This window comes from Marmota flaviventris, chromosome 7, assembly GCF_047511675.1.
Source record: "Marmota flaviventris isolate mMarFla1 chromosome 7, mMarFla1.hap1, whole genome shotgun sequence".
Classification (NCBI taxonomy): Eukaryota; Metazoa; Chordata; class Mammalia; order Rodentia; family Sciuridae; genus Marmota; species Marmota flaviventris.
In genome coordinates this window covers 116,733,640-116,753,171 of record NC_092504.1, presented here as the reverse complement: position 1 = coordinate 116,753,171, position 19,532 = coordinate 116,733,640, and the positions used below count along the sequence as shown (strand labels likewise).

Genomic DNA, 19,532 nt, shown 5'->3' with positions numbered 1-19,532 from the left:
AAGCAATTGCAAGAACTTTCTCGACACGTACGGCCCTTCTGATAAAGGCAGAGGGAAAAGCTGCCTTCCAGTGAGCACCCCACCCAACAGGGTCCAGAATGCTGCCAAGAGGAGCCCAGCCACCTATGGTCACTCTCAGAAGAAGCATAAGTGCTCAGTGTACTACAGTAAACACAAAACCAGCGCATCCCTGGCCAGCAGTGCCAGCACTGCTACTGAGGAGAAACAGACTTTGACCCTGGGCGGCTCCCTGTCTGCTGCTAAAGAGGACATTTGCACCGATGTCATGGGTGAGAACTGGGTCAGCCTCAACTATGCAAATGGCATGAGTGTCAACCTGCAGAAGAATTTAACCCTCCCCAAAAACTTATTGAATAAAGAGGAAAACACACTGAAAAACACAATTGTTGTCAATAATACTTCTTCAGAATGTAGTCTGAAGGAGGGAATACAGACATGTATGTTTCCTAAGGAAACTGACATTAAAACTTCAGAGAACGTAGTCGAGCTCAAGGAACGAGAGCTCTGTCCCCTGAAGACCGCTAAGAAACTACCTGAAAATCCTTTGCCAAGAAACTCACCTCAGTTCCACCAGTCAGACTTGCCAGAAATGTCCAAGAAGCATAATGGTAATCTTTTCCTCCTCCTTATTTCTTCTCTCCATTTGCCCCTTGTCATTCTGGATGGGATTCGTTCTCACCTGTGACCTTTAGTTTTAATTGTGGATGCCGAGTGTTCTAGTTCCTACACCGTGTAAATGTTGAAATGTGACTTGTGAAATGCAGAGTTTTAAGACAAGGCACCCAGGTTTTAGAATGTTGTGGCTAGGAGGTTTAATTGTGGTGTGAATGTCGAATTTTACTGTTGGGAGGATATGGACGCCTTTTTCTAATTGTTTGTTCTTAGCTTCTCAGACTATTTGCAAAAATTAATTAGTCCCTGCTGTGTTTCCAACTGAACAGAACCTCACCAACCAACCAGCTAACTAACATTTATTTATTTATCGACACTGTGTCATGGTCCCTGGACCCTGGTTCTTCTCGGAGAGCACCCATCTGTTAAAAGAAGACAAGTGTTCTCATGTAGCAAATACAGTTAGTGGAAGTACAGCTAAGCTCAACTACGTTAACGTTGGCATTACACCTGAGCTGATCCCTTGGTCCCGTGGCAGAAGGTCCTGTGTCCTCTCCCCTCTCTTCCCTTCTTCTCTTTCTCTTCCCCCTCTCTTCCTCCATCTGACCATTTTAATGTACACATTCTTGTACCTGTTGGAAAAAACTCCGTTGCCTTTGGTCTTAATTTGAAACATCTAAATACAAATAATCGTGTTAGCCAGCTTCATGTGATTGCAGTGAAATACCTAAGGCAATTAACTTAGCGAAGATTTATTTAGCTCATGATTTTGGAGGTTCTAGTTCAAGATCAGATGTCGCCGTTGCTTTGGGTCTCTAGTGAGGTCTCTAGTGAGGTGCCAGTGATGGGGAGTGCTCATCAGAGCAGATTGCTCATATCATGACCAAGAAACGAGGAAGATACTGGGGTCCCCTAATCGCCTTTGAGGGCATGTTCCCGATAGCCAGAGGCCCTCCCACTGAGCCTCACTTCCTAAAGGTTCCCCCACCTCCCAGTAGTGCTAAACCCGGGACCAAGCCTTTAACACGTGGGCCTTTGGAGGACACTTCATGTTCACACCATAGTGATAGCTTCATATTTTTTACTATTCAGTGATGTAGAGAAGGTACAGAAAGGTCATGGATTGACTAATTCTCACAAACTTTATGTATTTAGTTAAAGAAAACTCAAATTGAATTTTGACTGTTTCGGAAAAGGACATTTCTAATGTAAAAGAAAGTTGGAGTCCTGTGGGCGGAATGTACTTTGGGCCGCCGAATGGGCATTCTCAGCACCTGGTTCCGACCAGCTGGTACTGTCTCCCTTGGCAGCAGGGTGGACATGTGAAGGGGGCGTGTGTCTGCAGGGTCCACACTGTGTCCACCTGCTGTGTGAGTTTGCCCCCAGATAACGCAGTTAACCAGATCTTTAAAATCAAACCAGATGACTTGTCTGCAGGTACTTGATGGTGGGTGGGTGGGTGCCTGTTGTACTGTTTCTGACCCGCACGCTCTCAGGGCCCAGACCACAAAACCTTTGGGAAAAGGTGAGGTAGTGGAGTGAGTCCTTGTGGGCCTTTTCCTTGTTCTCTGAGTCATGTGGGTCTGAGTACAGTCTTTGGCGTGGGCTGACTATGCGCACTTGAAATAATAGTCGTCTGAGTGAATCACCCTCCAGGAGGCTGCTTCTGCGGTCTCTCGGCCCGTCAAGTGTCTGGACGAGCATGCCTGCTTATTAGATGGCCAGGAGGGACCTTCTGCTACACCAGTTCTTTGAAATGGATGAAATGTAGAACCAGAGTGGGTCAGAGAATTTGCTCTGTGCTTTATGGTCCTTCTGTCTGGTACTCTGTATTTAATGCCAGTAGTTGAGCCACAGTCACCACGTGTAACAACATTTCAGTAGATGTGAGTAAATCTGATTCAAAAGTCCACAGACGTAGGATTTGCCTATATCATTGTGGGTGGTAAACCTGCCCAGAATCCTTCCTGTGCGGATTACTAGTATGTTTATGATGTTTGAAATGAAAAATTTCTCCCACTTCAAGAATCTTTTAATCTGTTTTTTGGTTCAATCAGCAGCATGTTAAGTGGCATCATGGTGATTGTAGATCAGACCATGTAAGTGTTGATGATGAATTTTTTGGCTTTCCGCTGTGTTCAGACCAGCAAATTCAAAGGTGCTAATTCACGGGCTGGGGTCATAGTGCAGTGGCAGAGTGCTTGCCTAGCATGTGTGAGACACTGGGTTCGATTCTCAGCACCACATATAAAGTAAAAAATAATAATAAATAAATAAAGATCCAAAGGTGCTAGTTCACAGGCCTGTATTTTTCTATAGAATTAATGTGTCAGCAGGAGAATCCTCAAAGGGAAGTTTTATTCATGGACATGGACAGTGAAGTCTGCCTTCTGCATCTGTGGGTTCTACATTAAAGGATTTAACCACCTGCACAGTCAACCTACCAGGGACTGAAAATACTCAGTCAAAAATATTGCATCTGTACTGAATTCATACACTTTTTTCTTGTCATTGTTCCCTAAACAATGCATATAACATCTATGTAGCATTTACATTGTATTATGTTATTGTAGATAATCCAAAGGTGATTTAAGTTATGTGGGAGGATATGCATAAATTATGTGGTATTTTATATGAAGGACTTGAGCATCCTTGGAGTTTGTTACCTGAGAGGGTTCTGGAACCAGTCCCTTATGGATACTTCGGAACAACTATATTTTGTTGTTTTATGTTTGCAACACTATTCTAGGAAAATATCAAAATGCTAAAAAAAATGTACAGATAGCCTGCCATCCATTTATAATGTAAAAATTTTGACGAGTTAAAAATGAATATGGACTGAGAAATCTAGGTGAAGATGATTAACAGTTGGAAGGTAGAATTTGTAGTTTCTTAGTAATATTAAGGGCTTGTGGTTCCTTTGTGAAAATTGGAAGGAGAGCAGTGTAACTCAGCAGATGGTAAAGGGTCATCTAGTGGCTGTGGAAACCATAGTGTGTGCAGGTTGCTCAGGAATGAGAAAACTGTATATACAAGAACCTTCTGCGTTTCAATTCAGGCTTTGGGCGTTAGTTCTTTTTTTACTTTGGGAAGTATTTTAGTTTGTGGAAAGCATATCATTTCCAACTCGAGATCCTTTCTAGAATCTGAGGAAAAGAGTTTTGGTTTTTGGAACTTATCTGACCTAATGGTTGAGGATCCTAAGTTCCGATTTCATCTGTTTTACTGTGTTGTTCAACAGAATTGTAAACTTCCACTCACTCTGTTGAAACTGGTTAATGTGCCTCCCACATTTTTATCCATTTCTTCCAGGTTGTAAGGCTGTTCTGCAGAAGCAATTTTAGTGGTTAAGATTGCTTTTGGGAAAGAGGTGGAGCAAATCCTTTGTCTTAAGAGTGTCTTCAGTGATTTTTCTTAACCCATCAGAACTCCGGGTGCCCTGGGAGAATTGTACCACCCATTTTGTGGCTCCTGCCCCCCTCAAAGAAAAAAATGTTCCAGCTTCTATATTAATGGTTCTGACTTTATTCTTCTTTTTTGAGAAACAATGTTTTCTGGATAGCAGAAGACCTGTCTTGTTGGGTGCCTGTGCCTTCCCCCTGCCTTCCCCTGAGGGGCCTGTAGTACATGGTAAATATAAACGCCTGATAGAAGTGAAGGCTGTGGACAGATTCTCCTGGGCTCTGTTTTCCCATACTTTTTTTTTTTTTTTTCTTTTTCTTTTGGCATCAACCTGTCAAGCATGATAAACAGCTAAAATCTTCAAAGGTTTGTTACATGTTCCAGAATCTCTTGATCATCTCACAGGGTGAGGCTCTATGTGTAATGTAAATGATCTTTTGAAATAATATATCTTTTCAAATATTTATAGCTATGATTTTTAATTATATGATTCAAATACTATAGATTTAGAATTATGGCTAAAGTTAGGTGCTTCTTGGTCTCAGCATTACCAAAGAGAAATAGTTAGCAGATTACCACACTGCTTTTTTCTTATAATACTATAAAGGACAGTAGACTTTTCTACTTACTAATGCCTTGGAATTAACAGTATCTGAAAGTTCTTACTGAAATGGACACCCCCAAAATTTCTGAAATACCTGTATTTACAGAAATCACAAAAGATGTTCTTTCTTATTCACAGATACTAATAACTTGAAGATCTATTCAAGTTATTGGAGATCCATTATTAGAGATCCATTATTGGAGAATATATAAGATGATTAGATTAGAATCATTAGAATCATCTAATCATTCTGAATAATGATTAGATCCATTATTCAGAATATATAAGATGATTAGATTTTAGATAGCAAAATTTGAAGCAAGGTGCTGGCTAATTCACATTTCTTGTTTTTCCATTTGCTTTTTGCTACAAGCACTTTTTTGAAAAATGATTAACATGTAAAAAGTTCTGCATATTTAATGTACATATCGTGGGGGGGGGGGCTGTACCACTTAGCTGCTTTCCTAGCCCTTATGTGTACATCTTGATGGGCTTGGAAATAAGCATTCATCCTTGAAATCGCCACCACCACAAAGTCCATAAACATCTGTCGCCTTCCAGAGTTTCTTCCTGCTCCCTTTATTATTGTTGTTTCTTTCATTTGTCTTTGATTTTTAACTGTAGAAAAAACACTTGCTGTGAGGTTATGGGAATATTGCAAGCTTAATAGGAAGACTTGGATTGGCTCCTTTTAAAAGTATATACTCAGTAGTTTCATATTCTTGAATATTATTTTGGTAGACTTTTTCAATCACCAAAGAACTTGCGATTAGCATTCATCTTACTGTTCATCCTGATTCTTCGCCCCACAGAAAGCATTGTTAATTTTCTAAAAAATCTCGGCTTTACCACTTTCTTTGGGTTGGTGTAGTTTTGTCTGTTAAATTTGGGTCCTCCTTAAGAAACTTTGGTGATTAATACTTTAGGTGCTATTTTCTTGACATGAAGAAAACTTAAGGAAAACTATTTACTCATGAAATAAGAGGCTAGGAAAGCAGTGGTTCATTCTTTAGAGGAGAATATCTGTGTTCTGTCTCATACTCTTGGCTCCCAGGATCCAGAGTTCCCTTGCTTTTGGCTGTCCCTGTGACTGATTCTCAGCGGTGGATATTTTCCTTTGTGGAGGTCTAACAGTCAGTTTGTGTTATAGAAGGAATTACATTTTAGACATCATTTGGCACAAGAATGACTTTTACTTTTGCCACCTGTGAGACGGGGGAGTGGTAACATTTCTGCAGGGCTGCAGTTGCATGCTTACTTCAAAATGTACAGCTTACAAGGGGACCCAAAAGCTGTGTCCCCTGTGTCCTGTAAAGAAGATAGATCTCAACCCCTTGGCATATGGTTGACTGTCCATCCTGTAGGGACAGAAATTCCTTTTAGAGTTCCTTAATTGCCTTTGATTCAGAATCTTTTTGAACCCTGCTGTTAAAATTTACTGCCAGCTAATGACAGTGATCAGATTTGCCTTTGGACTCTGTCAGGGTCTCTTCATAGCCAGAGGCGTGAAAATTGTTATATTTTACGTAATGAGTTTAGCCACAAGATTCATTTTGTATACGCATGTATTCCTTGCAACATTTAAAGACTCTAACTCCAAATTAACTTTTTGTACTTAAACTATAAAAAATCCTGTGTCCCTTTTCATAGTATGTGCCGTTTGCTTGGCCACTGTTTTTATAGTTACTTGATATTTATGTCACTTTGAGTTAACAGAAAAAGTATGCTTACTTTGTGTTATTTAAAAAAAAAAATCTGTGTATCTTGCTTTGAGTTTCATTTGTAGTGTCAGAATCTGAGGGGACTCAACTGCTCCTTTCATCTTGTGAGTTGAGAGATTTGCACCCCCCCCCGCCCCCACCCCTTAGATCCCACTGTCTGGTCAGGCATCCATTCTGCCAGGGCCTGCTGTGGCCATCTGAACTTTCTCAGATTTTTGAGATATCATTAAGGGCGGGGTGTGGGGGGGATAGAAGGCAATGAAATACTTTGTTTTAAATTACAAAACTGAAGCCAGTTGCTGTGGAGTTGTGCCTTCATTGTGAATTAAGGGATAGAAGTAGTTTACCTATTAAGTCACCTAAAAGAAAAATGGCTGGAGGTGTAGCTCAGTGACAGAGTTCTTGCCTAGCATGTGTGAGACTTTGGGTTCCATCCCCAGCACACCCACTGCAGATGGAGAAGGCATGCTTTCAGGTAAGGTTCTCGCCAGCACATCCCACTTCTGGATCTTTCACCTACTGTTGGTTCCTTGCTTGGCCTGTGGGTGCTATTCACTTGCCCAGGGAGAGGGCCTTCCGTGAAATGACATGTGTCCTTTGGTGGTGATGCTTTATGCTTCTACTGTATACATGTACACAGACAGGAAAGGGGATGCTGTGTTCCTGTTACAAACAAACAAACTGCAACTCTTTGACTACTCACATGACATTTAATCTCATTATATTCTAATTAGTGGTGGAGAACCCAGTTCTTTTCTTGTGTCACCCCAAAAATGTGATTGAAATATATGTATATATCATAAAATTTCCCACTTTAACTATTTTTTGGGGGGGGAGGGTGCTCGGGATTGAACTCAAGGGCACATGGCCACTAAGCCACCATCCCCAGCCCTATTTTGTGTTTTATTTAGAGACAAGGTCTTATTGAGTTGCTTAGTGCCTCACTTTTTCTGAGGCTGGCTTTGAAGTCGTGATTTCCCTGCCTCAGCCTCCCAAGCCGCTGGGATTATAGGCGTGCACCACCATGCCCGGCACTTTAACTGTTTTTAATTATAAAATTCACTGACATGAAGTATACTCACGTTGCTGTGCATGTGAACTGTCCATTTTCAGTACTTTTTCATCATCCCAAAAAGTAACTCTGTGCTTGCTAAGTAACACCCATTACTCCCTTTCCCAATGCTGGGAACCAGCATTCTACTTTCTATCCCTTTATGGTGGATGGATGATGCTGGGTCCCTTTTACAAGTGGAATCAGGAAGCATTAGTCCTTTTGTGACTGGCATATTTCACTTAGCATAATGTCTTCAAGGTTCCTCCATGTTGTAGCTTATATTAGAATTTTGATCTTTTTTTTTAAAATCATCCTAACAATTCCAGCTGTTCAGTATGCTAAGTGTACTCACCGTAGGTGATGGAATCAGGCTGAATAGTATTTCCTTATGTGTATGCAGCACCCACCCCCCACTCATCCATCAGTGAATATTTGGGTTGTTTCCATCTTTTGTCTATTATATAATGCTGCTGCTGTGAATATTGATTCCCCCCCTCCATATGCCTTTTTCCTAGTCGTCTTTTAATGATTGTAGAACTCTTAATTTAAATGCATTTTTACTTATAAACAAAATTAGTTTCTGGAGCATCATGGATGTCAAAAGTAATCTTTAAGCCTAAAAGTCATTAAACCAAATGAGATGGCTTGATATAGGAAAAAGGAATATGCATGGAAAAATTTAGCTAGAAATTGAATTGTTTTTATTTATTCAAGGGAATAACCAGCAAGTGCCTGTCAAGAATGAAGTAGACAGTTGTGAAACTTTGAAAAAGGTCGACACAAAGTCATCTTCAGAAAAGAAGATTCACAAAGCTTCTAAAGAAGACATATGTTCTGAGAAACAGGACATGCCTTCAGTGGAGGTCTGTATTCCTTTTTAAAAATTTTTTTCTTACTAAAAGAAATATTATGTTTAGGGTATAGGATGCAAATATTTGTATAAGAAATGTATTTCTTTTCAGTATATTGGAATCAATATTGGGAATTTGGTGTGGGTTTTCAGAAACTTTTATCTTCTAAACAATGTGTAGGGAGTACTAAAATAATTTTTAGTGAAGCCATATAGCTTTGTCTCCCTGTGGTACCTATTCCTAAGAAAATGGGTTAACTCCAGCAGTAGAGTAGAACCAGATCAGGATCCCTTCTGTCCATTTGGTACCAATATCCATTATTTTAAGGCATGCTCTTGTTGAGTCACCTTCTTTCTTTGTCCCTGTGACTATCATCATATTCTCTCCAAAAGGTTAGAAAAGTATTTGTGATATAATAGAAGAAAATTCTCCTGCAGTGAGGCAGAAGCTAAGTTGGTAGATCAAAAGAGCCTACTATGTACACAAGGAAAGGTTGACATATAAAAATGGATATGCATACATTCTACTTAAATTAACTGAATTTGGAGCGCAAAGAGATGTGAAGACAGGAAAATCAGGAAACACAAACTTAAGCTTGCTTGGCTGCCTCAAACTTCTCCACAGGAACATCTCATGCTAAAAAACAGCAGTGAAAATTGGAACAAAGAATATTGTGTCTAGCCAAGTTGACACTCTGTTTCAGAGGTGATAGGTAGACAATCCTTAAACACAAATGAATTTAAGAATCTTTTTTTGCGTGTGTGTGGTACTGGGGATTGTGCTTGCAAGGTACAGGGCCTTGTGCTTGTAAGGCAAGCACTCTACCAGCTGAGCTATATCCCCAGCCCTAAAGAGTCTTACTTGAAAAGGCAAGTTAATGAAATTTAGCCAATTGAGATAGAAGTAAAAGTATAGACCCAAAATAAAAAAAAAAAAAGTCTTTTGTGAGGTTTCAGTCCATTTTATTTCCAGAACTAAGACTACACAATGGTCTTTACAACTGCAGAGCAGATTGCATATATTAAAACTTCAGCAAAAAAAAAAAGGAAAAGAAAAAGAAAAGAAGAGAAAAGAAAAAGAATTTCTCAAATACAGGAGGTAGGATTGAGAGGTAAATGAAAACAAGTTTTAATTTTCATCTTTTTTGGTAGAGAGCCACTACTATGTAAAATGAAACTTACAGTTTAAAAGCTTAAAAGAATAACTTAAAGTGTTTTTCCAGTCTTGGTAATCTTAGATCCTTAAGGAATTACTATATCACATGGAGAAGGAACAATTATTTGAAAGTTGTAAGTTCCTGTTGACAATTTCAGTTTCTTTTTCTTACTTTAAATTAATATAAAACTGAGCCTTAATTTTTTATTTAAAAAGTAACACAGGTCCCATGTTATAAATTATTCCCATAATTTCTCCACCATTTGTACCTATGTTTCTAGAAAAATACTCAATGTTAAGGTTAACATAATGTCAGTGGGTGACCTTAGTTATTTCTGAGTGGTGGGAGTTTGGATGACTTCTTTACCCCTTCTTCATCATCCTCTGTTTCATTTAAACTTATAAGCATGAATCTTTCATTTAAATAAAAATGTAAGTGCTGTAAAATAAGTTGCAGACATTCTGCAGTAGGAGTTTGCAGCATGTCGAGAAAGGTGAGAGTTTTCTCTGTAATCAGCACCAAGATGAGCATGTAATAGAGGGCATGTCAGAGATTCAAAAGCCAGGTCAGGCTGCAGTGGCCCTGGGAAGCCCCTGGAGGAGAAGGAAACTTGTATGGAAAGGAGGAGGAGGAAAGGTGGGCAGGGGAACCACTGAGTCCCATAGGTGAGGAACAGCTGGACACTGGGGAACAGGTAGCCAGTGAGTCATCTGCCTGTGCAGCCACCCCTACTCAGAGTAATAGCCTGGAAGGTCAGAGTCCACCAGATTGTGAAGGCCTTTGAATGCTAATTGAGAGGTGAGATTTTATTCCTTCAGTCTCCATGGGAAACACAAGGAGGTGGGTGGTGTCTATCGAGAACTAGAGAATGCTTGTCTGCTACAGAATTTTACAATCAGAATTTATTTTTTTTTTTAAGTTTTAGATGGACACGATACCTTTATTTTATTTATATATTTATTATTTAATGTGGTGCTGAGAATCTAACCCAGTGCCTCACGTACGCAAAATGCTTTACCACTGAGCCACAACCCAGCCCTCAGTCATAATTTTTAAAAGCACATTTGTGCAAACCAAAAGTGTTTTAGAGGATTTGGCCTAAGAGTTGCCAGTTTTGGACATTTGATGCAAATCATGGAGAGCTGAATTGTGGGGTGAAGGGACAGTGGCTGGCTGAACAGTGACAAATAGCCTGTAGGCTCTGATCTTCCTGACAGGTATCAGTTGGACATCTTTTTAATCAGTTTCACAAAGACTTGACAGATTGCTTCTTACATAGAACTGATGTAGTTGTTAAGTAAGTGCTTGACTGAATGTGTGAATAATGCATTTTTGAAAGATCAGTATGGGTGTTTGGGAATCTGGGGTGGAGAGGGAAGAAATGGATATCAGGTTTCTTCTAGCATGGATGCTGTCACTCTGCTAGGAGACATGCTGTCACCAAGACCTATATTTAGATAAGGACCAGGGTAAAGGATAGGAAGAGTAGAAGAGAGACATTTAGAGAAGAAACCATCAGGACTTCTTAGCACTTGGTAGCATAAAGCAGAGGAATCACTTTTTTTTACACAGCCATCTGCCATGGCAACGCAAGGTTTAACACCTCGGTGGCTAGAAGATGAGAAATTGGGATTTATGTAATAAGCTTCTTTTCACATCTTTCAGAGCAGTGTTGCATCATAGGAGCATGGACTTCACAGCCAGGATTCCTGGGTTTGAATCTAGCTCATGCACACTCACTCTATGAAATGACATTGGGCTAATGTCACAGTGCCCTCCTTTTGTAAAACGATGATAATAGTTTTCCAATGTCATGGGGTTGTGAGGAGGAAATGAGTTATTATGAGAAGTGCTTAGAATGGCAGGCTGCCAAGTAGTAAGTACCAAAGCAGTGACAGTTAGGATGGCAGTCATTACAACAGCGGGGGTTACGGGCTTTGGGGCCAGTCGTGTAATAGATGCTGGGGGGCTGGAGCTTCCATGACAAGGGAGACTGGAAACTTGAGCTGGGGGGGTTATCCCTGTGGAGGTGAGACCCAAATGTTGCCTGGAGTTCTCTGTTGCATGTGTGGCAAGAAGATGGTGGCCTGACTGACCCTTGGGCAGCCTCGAATTTGCAGATGGGTTGCCAGCACAGGTACAGCAGAGGAACAAAGAGCTCAGCCGAAAGACAAGTAGGGCGTACTTTCCAGAGCAGAAATAAAGTCATCAGATGCAGGACAGAGGGAACCAGTGAAGTGAAGATCTGCATCTCTGCTCTAAATGGCTTTAGAGGCTTGCCCATTGGCCTGCAGCGAAATAGAAATTGGTACTGGGATTGGATGCCGGGAGGAAAGGTGGTGACCGATTACTCCAAGGTCCCCTTGGTCTGAGATGGTCAGTACTGCTCCTGGTGCCCATCTGCCACGTGTGTGGGCATTATTCCTTCCCTTAAGCCCTTGCCCCAGTCACAGAGTCTTTCCTGGATCCCAGATCCAGACTTAGCCCTCCAACTTCTGTCCTTTGTTATGCAGTTTTCTTAATTTGTTGAGTTACTTTCTTCCCTGTGTGTCTTTGGCTTTAGCTGCTTGAGGCTGTGGGGCCTTAACCGGCTTTAACCATGTCTCTCAGTCCTTGCACTCCGTCCCTAAGGCTATGTAATCCCTCCCGCGCTGGTCTGTGAGCCTGTTATTACAGACATGTGTACCTAACAGTGGCTGCTGGCTCAGCAGGAAAGATGCCAGCTTGAGGGACTTAGGGGACTCAGATGGACCCTGTGGCCATCCCCAGCCAAGTTTAACCAAGGTGGATTTTCTGGTTCCGAGTTGGGGGCTGTCCTTTGCCATTTCTGTGTATGTCTGACTCACTCCCTGTTTCTTAGAATTGTACTTTGAGGTCCCCTGAGTGTACTTTCCATTTCATTGTTCGTTTAAAGAAAATCATTCTCAATAAACACATTCCCAAGTGCAGTGCTCAGCGTTTGTTTTTCTTGCACATTCTTAGGGCCTAACTTTGCAGCTTAGAAAATTGTATAAATCTGTCTATAGTATGTGGAGAACATTCTTCCAGATTTATTGGTTGAAGCCCAAGTTTGAGAGCCATAAACTAAATTTTAACCCTAGCTCTGGCTTTTTATTTTCTTTTAAGCAGATTTTTCCCCCTTTAGGAAGGAATCCATGATTCTTATAGAAGCCTAAAAATGTAAGGGGGAAAAATCTATACAAAATGAACCACTTTTAGAAGTTTGTTTGTTTTGTATGCAAATTTCAAAAAAGTTTCTTACTTCACCATCATAAAATAGTGAGGAAAACAGCTATTATTATGGGTAGGTTTAATGTCATGATTCTTATTTTCTCAAGTGGTTGAATATTAGACAGCTTTATTTTTATTGGGTATATTAACAATCTATCATTTGTGTCAAAATTTAAGCCATCCATTATTTAAACCATTCTCCTGCAGGTGGGCATTAAGCTTTTGACTTTCATAAGTAACTCTGATGAACAATTTTGTTCATAATTCTTGTCTTCATTCCTGATAGATCCTTATTTATGGATGTCAAGAAATAGAGTTAAAGGGTATCAGCTCTTTTTCTGGAGTGCTGCTGCATTGCCTTGCAGAAAGTCAGTAGCAGTTTATGTTCACGTGTGGTGTATGAGAGTGCTGGCTTCATTTTCCTCTCAGCAGCACCAGTTTGCCCAATAAATAAATAAATAAATAAAAATTTTTTTTTGATGCCAGGGATTGAACATGGGCCTCATGCACACTAAATGTGAGCTTTACCACTGACTTTTGCACCCACAGCCTCTCTTAGCAAAATTATGGTCATATGATAAGTGAGCCAAAAGGTTTGGGCTTTCCCTTGATCTTGTTTGTTTGCTTTTTGGTGCTGGGCATTGAGCCCAGGGCCTTACATGCTGATACACATGCACCTACCACTGAGCTACACCTCCATCTCTGAATAGCTGGGTTTGTTTCTCATTTCAGTTTGCATCTCACCAGGGAAAGGGGAGCATTTTGTTTTATTTCATGTTTTGTAAAATTCTAATAAAAAAATTAAAGCATCCAAAATCCTACCACTTCAAATAAATCCTATAAATTAAGATGTTAATGTTTAATCAGAGGCTGACACTCTTACAATATCCTGCTTCCTGTCATTGCCTAGTATTTGCAAATGTAAACATGCATTATAAATGCATTCATGTTTTCTAAAACCAAAATGGAAAGATGAGATACAAGCTAGTCTATAATTTGCCTTTTCTAAGGATATTGTTTTATTGTGAAATATTCTAGATGAACTCATTTTTTTCCTTTTCTATTCCTTTTGTGAATTGATATTCTATGTTTTCCACTTTTCTATTGAATGTTAGTGGTTTCCTTTATTTTCTCTAAGAACACTCTGTATGTCAAGATATTAACTTAATGTTGTTCATCAAACATTGTGTATCAGAATTTTTTATTAGTTTTCCCTTCTGATTTTCATTCACTTTTACTTATATATGGTGGTTTCAAAATGCCTTTGTGCAATCAATCTGTGGTTTCTTCTCTTCTTCTTCTTCTTCTTCTTTTTTACCATATCTATTTTTTAGGTGTAGATGGACACAGTACCTTTATTTTGTTTATTTTTATGTGGTGCTGGGATCAAATCCAGTGCCTCACACATGCTCAGTAAGCACTCTACCACTGAGCCACAACCCTGGCCCCACGGTTTCTCTTCTTTGGTTTCTTCTTGTGCTTTTAGAAAAATTTAGAGGCTCTTTCTCCACCTTGACATCTTTTAAATTGTCACCTCTGTTTAGTTTAGGCTCAGCAACGATGATGATAGCAAAGACAGCCTGCTTACTGTGACAGGTAATTTAATCCTTACAACCAGCCACCTTTTGGGAACTCAGGGGACTGAGGCAGAGAGGCCAAGTGACTTGCCCAAGCAACACAGCGAGGAGGCAGGGAGCAGGGTGCAAGCTGGCCGTGTGGCCCTCGAGGCAGTGCTCTGAATTGGGTCTCGGTGTGGCTCTTTTCCTCTCGTGGTCAGCTCTGCCTTCCCCGTGGGAACCTTGCTCACAGAGTCCGATCACCCCTTCCTCTGCCTCATCTTTCTGGGCAAGCCTGCAGCTTCCTTTCCCTGGTTTGCCTTCCTGTCACTGTCCGCGACGCAGGCCTGTCGCCCTGCTCGGTGCCCAGTGCTTTGGATGCACTCACGTCTCAAAGAAAAAGGTCGTTGTCAGCTGTCGTTCCTCGCAGCCTCTTTCTGCTTTCTTCTCCTCACCCACGATTTATTTCCCCTGTTATGTGACTCGTGGGCTTTGCTTCTTGGTCCTTCCACTCGTTGCCTCTGAGCCCAGCTTGTCCCTCACTCTTCTCGTCTCCTTGCTGTGAATTCTGTGGCGCTTCTGTCCTACCTCTCAGCCATCCAAAATAGACTTACCCTCCTGTTTGCACAGGGTGACAGTTCCAACCAGATTGATGTGAGAAAGGCAGCCCTTTGTCATAGACCCACTCACACTTAAAAGACTGACCCTTTATTTGTGCCTGACCCTGGAGAAACAGAAAGGCTCAAGAACTTGTGTTTTGACAAGGCTTAGTTGGCCTTTGAGTGAACAATGTGGGTAGGAGAGGGGTGACCCTCCCCCCAATCCATGAAGGAGCGGCACGTGAACAAATGGTGTGTGTGTGAGTTGCGTGCAGGTCACGTGTCTGTCTTTCCTATGTCTGTTGGACATCAAACTTCAGCAATTAGCTTTAGGTCCTGTGGGACAGGGTTCTGTGTTTTGGGCTTGTTAGGATTTTAAAATACTTTCAGTGTCAGGAAAAAATGTTGCTGTGTACCTACCAGAAAGAATATTAAAAGAATATAAAGAAGGAAGCAAAAATTCCATCATCTGACTACGTGGTAGTTAGAATTTCGTGTTATTTCTAACACTTGTTTATCAGAGTGTACACGTTGCTTGAACGGATGGAGGATTCTGCTGTCCCAGACAGAGGCCACGTAGAGAACATAGGTCGTGGAACCTTTGCTTTCTCTTCTTCCTGTGGTAGTCATGTGTATGCTAGCACTCTGTGGATTCCTTCTCTGATCTCTGGACCAACCTTCTGAAAAAGAGGGTAAAATGAACCAGACTTTGCTTTTCTTGGAATGTGAGTCCCAGGGGTCAGTAGGAAGAGGATTTGTGCATCTAGGGGGTCTTCCTCTGCTCTGGAGGACCTTGGAGGAGACAGTTTCCTCCTGGAAGGACCAGATACGCTGGAGCCGTGTTTTTAAGCCCTCAGTCCCGCTGCACAGGTGCACCACCTCTCACCTGTCAGTGCCTGTGCTTTAAGGGGCAGCATGTGGAAGAGAAGTAGTATGTGTAAGAAGATGGAGAAGACTCTGGCTACTTTAAAAACAAAAGCTAGGGGAATTCCCTTCCCTTTGGGCCTGGCATTTAAAAAAAGGAAAAGCACAAATTTTAAAAGTATACACATGTATCTGTAACTTCTCCTATCTACTGTATACGCATCACATGCTGGATTAGGTTTTTGTTGTTTTTTTTTTTTTTTTTTAAGAACCACATTTCAAAAATATAAAGCATACTTTTTATTTACCCAAGAAACTTACAACAAGTTTGGGGCCTTCTATTGGGATCTGGCTGTTCTCCTAACATTGATCTGTAAACAACAATAGAAGTACACAACTTACTCCTAAACTGAGTTTTAATCTGATGTTTCTCTAGTAGTCATTCGTGGGAGTTGCACACACCAGATTAACAGGTGGGGGCTGGAGGATTTATTGCTGCTGAAGCCAACAGCAAGCCACCCATAAATTGCTAGCAGATGTTTTTCCTTTTTAGCCCCTCGGGAATTTTATAGGCAACAATTCGTTTTTTTCTTCTCTTTCTTTGGAGCTAGAGTGAGATGGAGAAAGGAGGGAAATGAAAACAAACTAGAGGCCGGGGAACATATGTCTCAGTTGTCACCAGAGCAGGGTCATTTTAAACGCAGATGGAGTTGGTCTTCAAAAATTAAAACAAACACAGTCGAGGGTTTCTCTTCACGTCGAGGCACTTGAGGCCGCTAAACGCTTTCTTTTTCCTCTTTAGCAAGAGGATCCTTTCAGGAAGAAGAAGCTTCAGGAGAAAAAAGACGGAAATGTGCAAAATCTGAATTGGAATAAAAATCGAACGTGTAGAAAAAACAAGAAGAGGGGTGTTGCCCAGGCCTCCAGGTGTGTGGTTTTTACAATTTCTTTATGATTTTGGTCTGATTTCTTACTTTATGTTTGTGCATTGTGCTGTTATCTTTTACTTAAGGTTGGATAGACGACCAAATATAGTATAGTATAGTACTTCAAGATTGAAATGTACTTATAAAATTAACATATTTTCTGATTGTATTTTTATTAAAAGTACCTTACAGGGGCCTTCTTGTTTTATTTTTATTTTTATTTTTTTTAGTTTATTCTAATTAGTTGTACATGACAGTAGAATGCATTTTGACACATTGTACACAAATGGAGCACACTTCTCCTTCCTCTGGCTGTACATGGTGCAGGGTAATAATATCCACCTCATTCCACTGTCCTTTTCATTTTTCTTTTTTTTTAAACTGGGGATTGAGCCCAGGTACGTTTTACCACTGAGCTATTTTCCCGGCCTTGGGACAGGATCTCACTAAGTTGCCCAGGCTGGCCTTGAACATGTGATCTTTCTGCCTCAGCCCCCCAAGGAGCTGGAATTACAGATGTACCACTCACCACACATTTATTTTAAATCTGTCCTTTACAAAATGCTAAAAGCCAAGAGGTTTTAGGAAAAGGATTAAGCATTCTTCTGTGCCAAGGCCTTGTTCTGTCTGTGAAGTGCAGGAGCATTTGTGAGACAGGTGCAGGAGAAAGCCCTGGACACAGGCAAGGCCACCTATTCCCAGCCTGGCCACTGGCATAGTAAGATGGAATAGTCACTCCCCCCATCCCCCCGCCGTAACCCTCGCTTCAGTCCTGCATGAGGTGGGTTCTTCTAGCTGTGGGAAGCGAGGTGCCCAGGTAGTCAGTAGCTCCTTGATAGCTCCACAGTTGGCAAGGGCACAGCCAGGATTGAACCTGGCAGTTTGGCATTGGGTTTTGGAAACCTTGCTTCCTTAAGATGCTTAAGTGCACTGGACTTTCATTTTCTTATCTGATGTTTTGTGAGAATCCTGTATTGCTGAGGTTCCAGGAATAGCCTCCCAAATCCAACATTAAATTTCCCATTTAAACTGACCTGTTTTAACCAGGTCAGTTGTGTGTGTACACAGTCTAACTCCAAATCTACTCAGTTGAATTCTGATTTTTTTTTCCCTCAGTGCTAGAGATTGAACCTCGGGCCTTGTGCATACCAGGCGGGCACTCTCAAGTTCTGATTTCTTATATCACTCTTCCAGCGCCCCTCACCCACACATGGGAAAACCCGTAGCAGACACATCCTCCCTTGCCTCGTCCTCCTTGGGCCCTTGGATGGATCTTTTCAGGTTCCCCCTTGAATGGAGGCTGTCCCCTTCCAGGACCTCAGTGTTATGTTGGAAATGCTGTTCCAACCCCCTGAGGCCTGTCTTCAGCTGTCCATGGGTGGGCACTGAAGCCGTTCCCCCGGCTTCTTTTTCTTCTGAGTTCTGGCACCTAGAGATTTCTTTTTCTTGTGGTCTCAGCTGGGCACTTTAATGTTTTTGTTAAAATTTTTTCACTAGCAGTTCCACATTTGTGTAGGGAAAGGGTTCCACTTTGCTGCACTTGAACTTGGCTGTCAGAAGGAACTGACAGGTCAGCCTGCATGGTGGCTAGGGCCATGGCAGAGGAAGCATGTGTGCTTCATGTGCCTGGGTGTCTGTCTCTAGACCTGCGGGTAGGCTGCCCTGGGGAGCACGGGGTCCTGGCCCAGCACTGTGAGAGCTCCCTAGCGAGGCCCACGTGAAGTCCTGGATGATGGGCCGGGGTGGGGGGGCAGCTGTAGGGTCGCCTCCAGTCTCAGTTCCACACCCAGCTCACATGGCACCACCACAAAGTGCAATTATGAAAGAATAAACATACCCATTATTACTTTGTTAATAACACTGAATTCTAATTATTGATGGGTCATTTTCCTTGTTTAGCCCGGATAATTTAGAGTAAATTATTTGAAAGCTGAAGCATAATATTCTGTAGAAAGGAAGTGAGACACAGACCTTGTATTCTTTTACGTATTTGTTTTTATAAACATATGATTGACCATGAAGTCACTTTAATGAAGTCTGTTTTCCCAGATATGAATTTATAGAAAGATATGAAAATAGAGTGCAGTTTTACCAATGAAATGTTATGATACTTTTAAAAGCAGATTTCTGAGATGCTGAAGGAATAATTGGATTGTTAAAAAAATAACTTCCAAGGCAGAGTCTGTAGCTGCTCATAATGTTTTGAGAACATGATGCTTAAGAAGTAGGTGGTGGTTATTGAGTAGCCTGTTGCCTGGACTCTTGTTTCTGCCCACATCCTATTTTTACCTTGATCAGAAGAAACCAGCAGAACTGTCTGTTGCACCTCACATATTTCATCTTCTTTCCTGCCATCCTGCAGACTCAATACTGTGTACCAAAACTAGAGCATGCGAAAGAGTCATCTGGTTAATCCCGGAACATTCTCCACATTTCTGTTTCGATGTTTATGAAATTGTATTATAATTCTGCCCTGGAAGGGTTTGTGGTCTAGCAAGAGATTTATTCAACTTCATAATCCATATTAGGGTGGGGTGGGGCTGTGCTTTCCTTCCTTATAGATGCTCCACCTCTCTGGACAATACACAGAACATAGTACATGCAATAGACATTTGCTAAATAAATGAGTGAGGGGGTGTTTAACAATCAGTACCTTCTGACAGACACCTGGCAGAGCAGGTTCATCTATTGAAAAGCAAAGGAAACAAGCCAAGAATCCCAAGTCAGCTACTTATCAGTTAACCTTGAGTGACCTTGCAGAGTCGTATTCCTCTCATGGTAAACTTTTAAGTAAAATCAATGACTTACAAATTAATTCTAGTCCCCAAATGGCAACCTGGTTTAAAAATTTGGTGCTGGGGCTCAAACCCAGGGCCTCAAGCATGCTAAACACAAACTCTACCACGGAGTTGTGCTCCCAGCCCCCGGATCTCTT

The 19,532-nt window shown here is 41.3% G+C and overlaps 1 protein-coding gene across 7 annotated transcripts in view; it reads left to right on the top strand.

Annotated features, from left to right (window-relative positions):
* Tmem131l (transmembrane 131 like) overlaps window positions 1-19,532 on the top strand; it is a 172,403-nt gene that overhangs the window by 133,808 nt on the left and 19,063 nt on the right. For all 7 annotated transcript variants that reach the window (XM_071614595.1, XM_071614593.1, XM_071614594.1 and 4 more), the window contains 3 exons: window positions 1-629; window positions 8,129-8,277; window positions 16,474-16,598. In XM_071614595.1, the coding sequence (XP_071470696.1) occupies window positions 1-629; window positions 8,129-8,277; window positions 16,474-16,598 (903 nt within the window). The remainder of the gene's footprint in view (window positions 630-8,128; window positions 8,278-16,473; window positions 16,599-19,532) is intronic.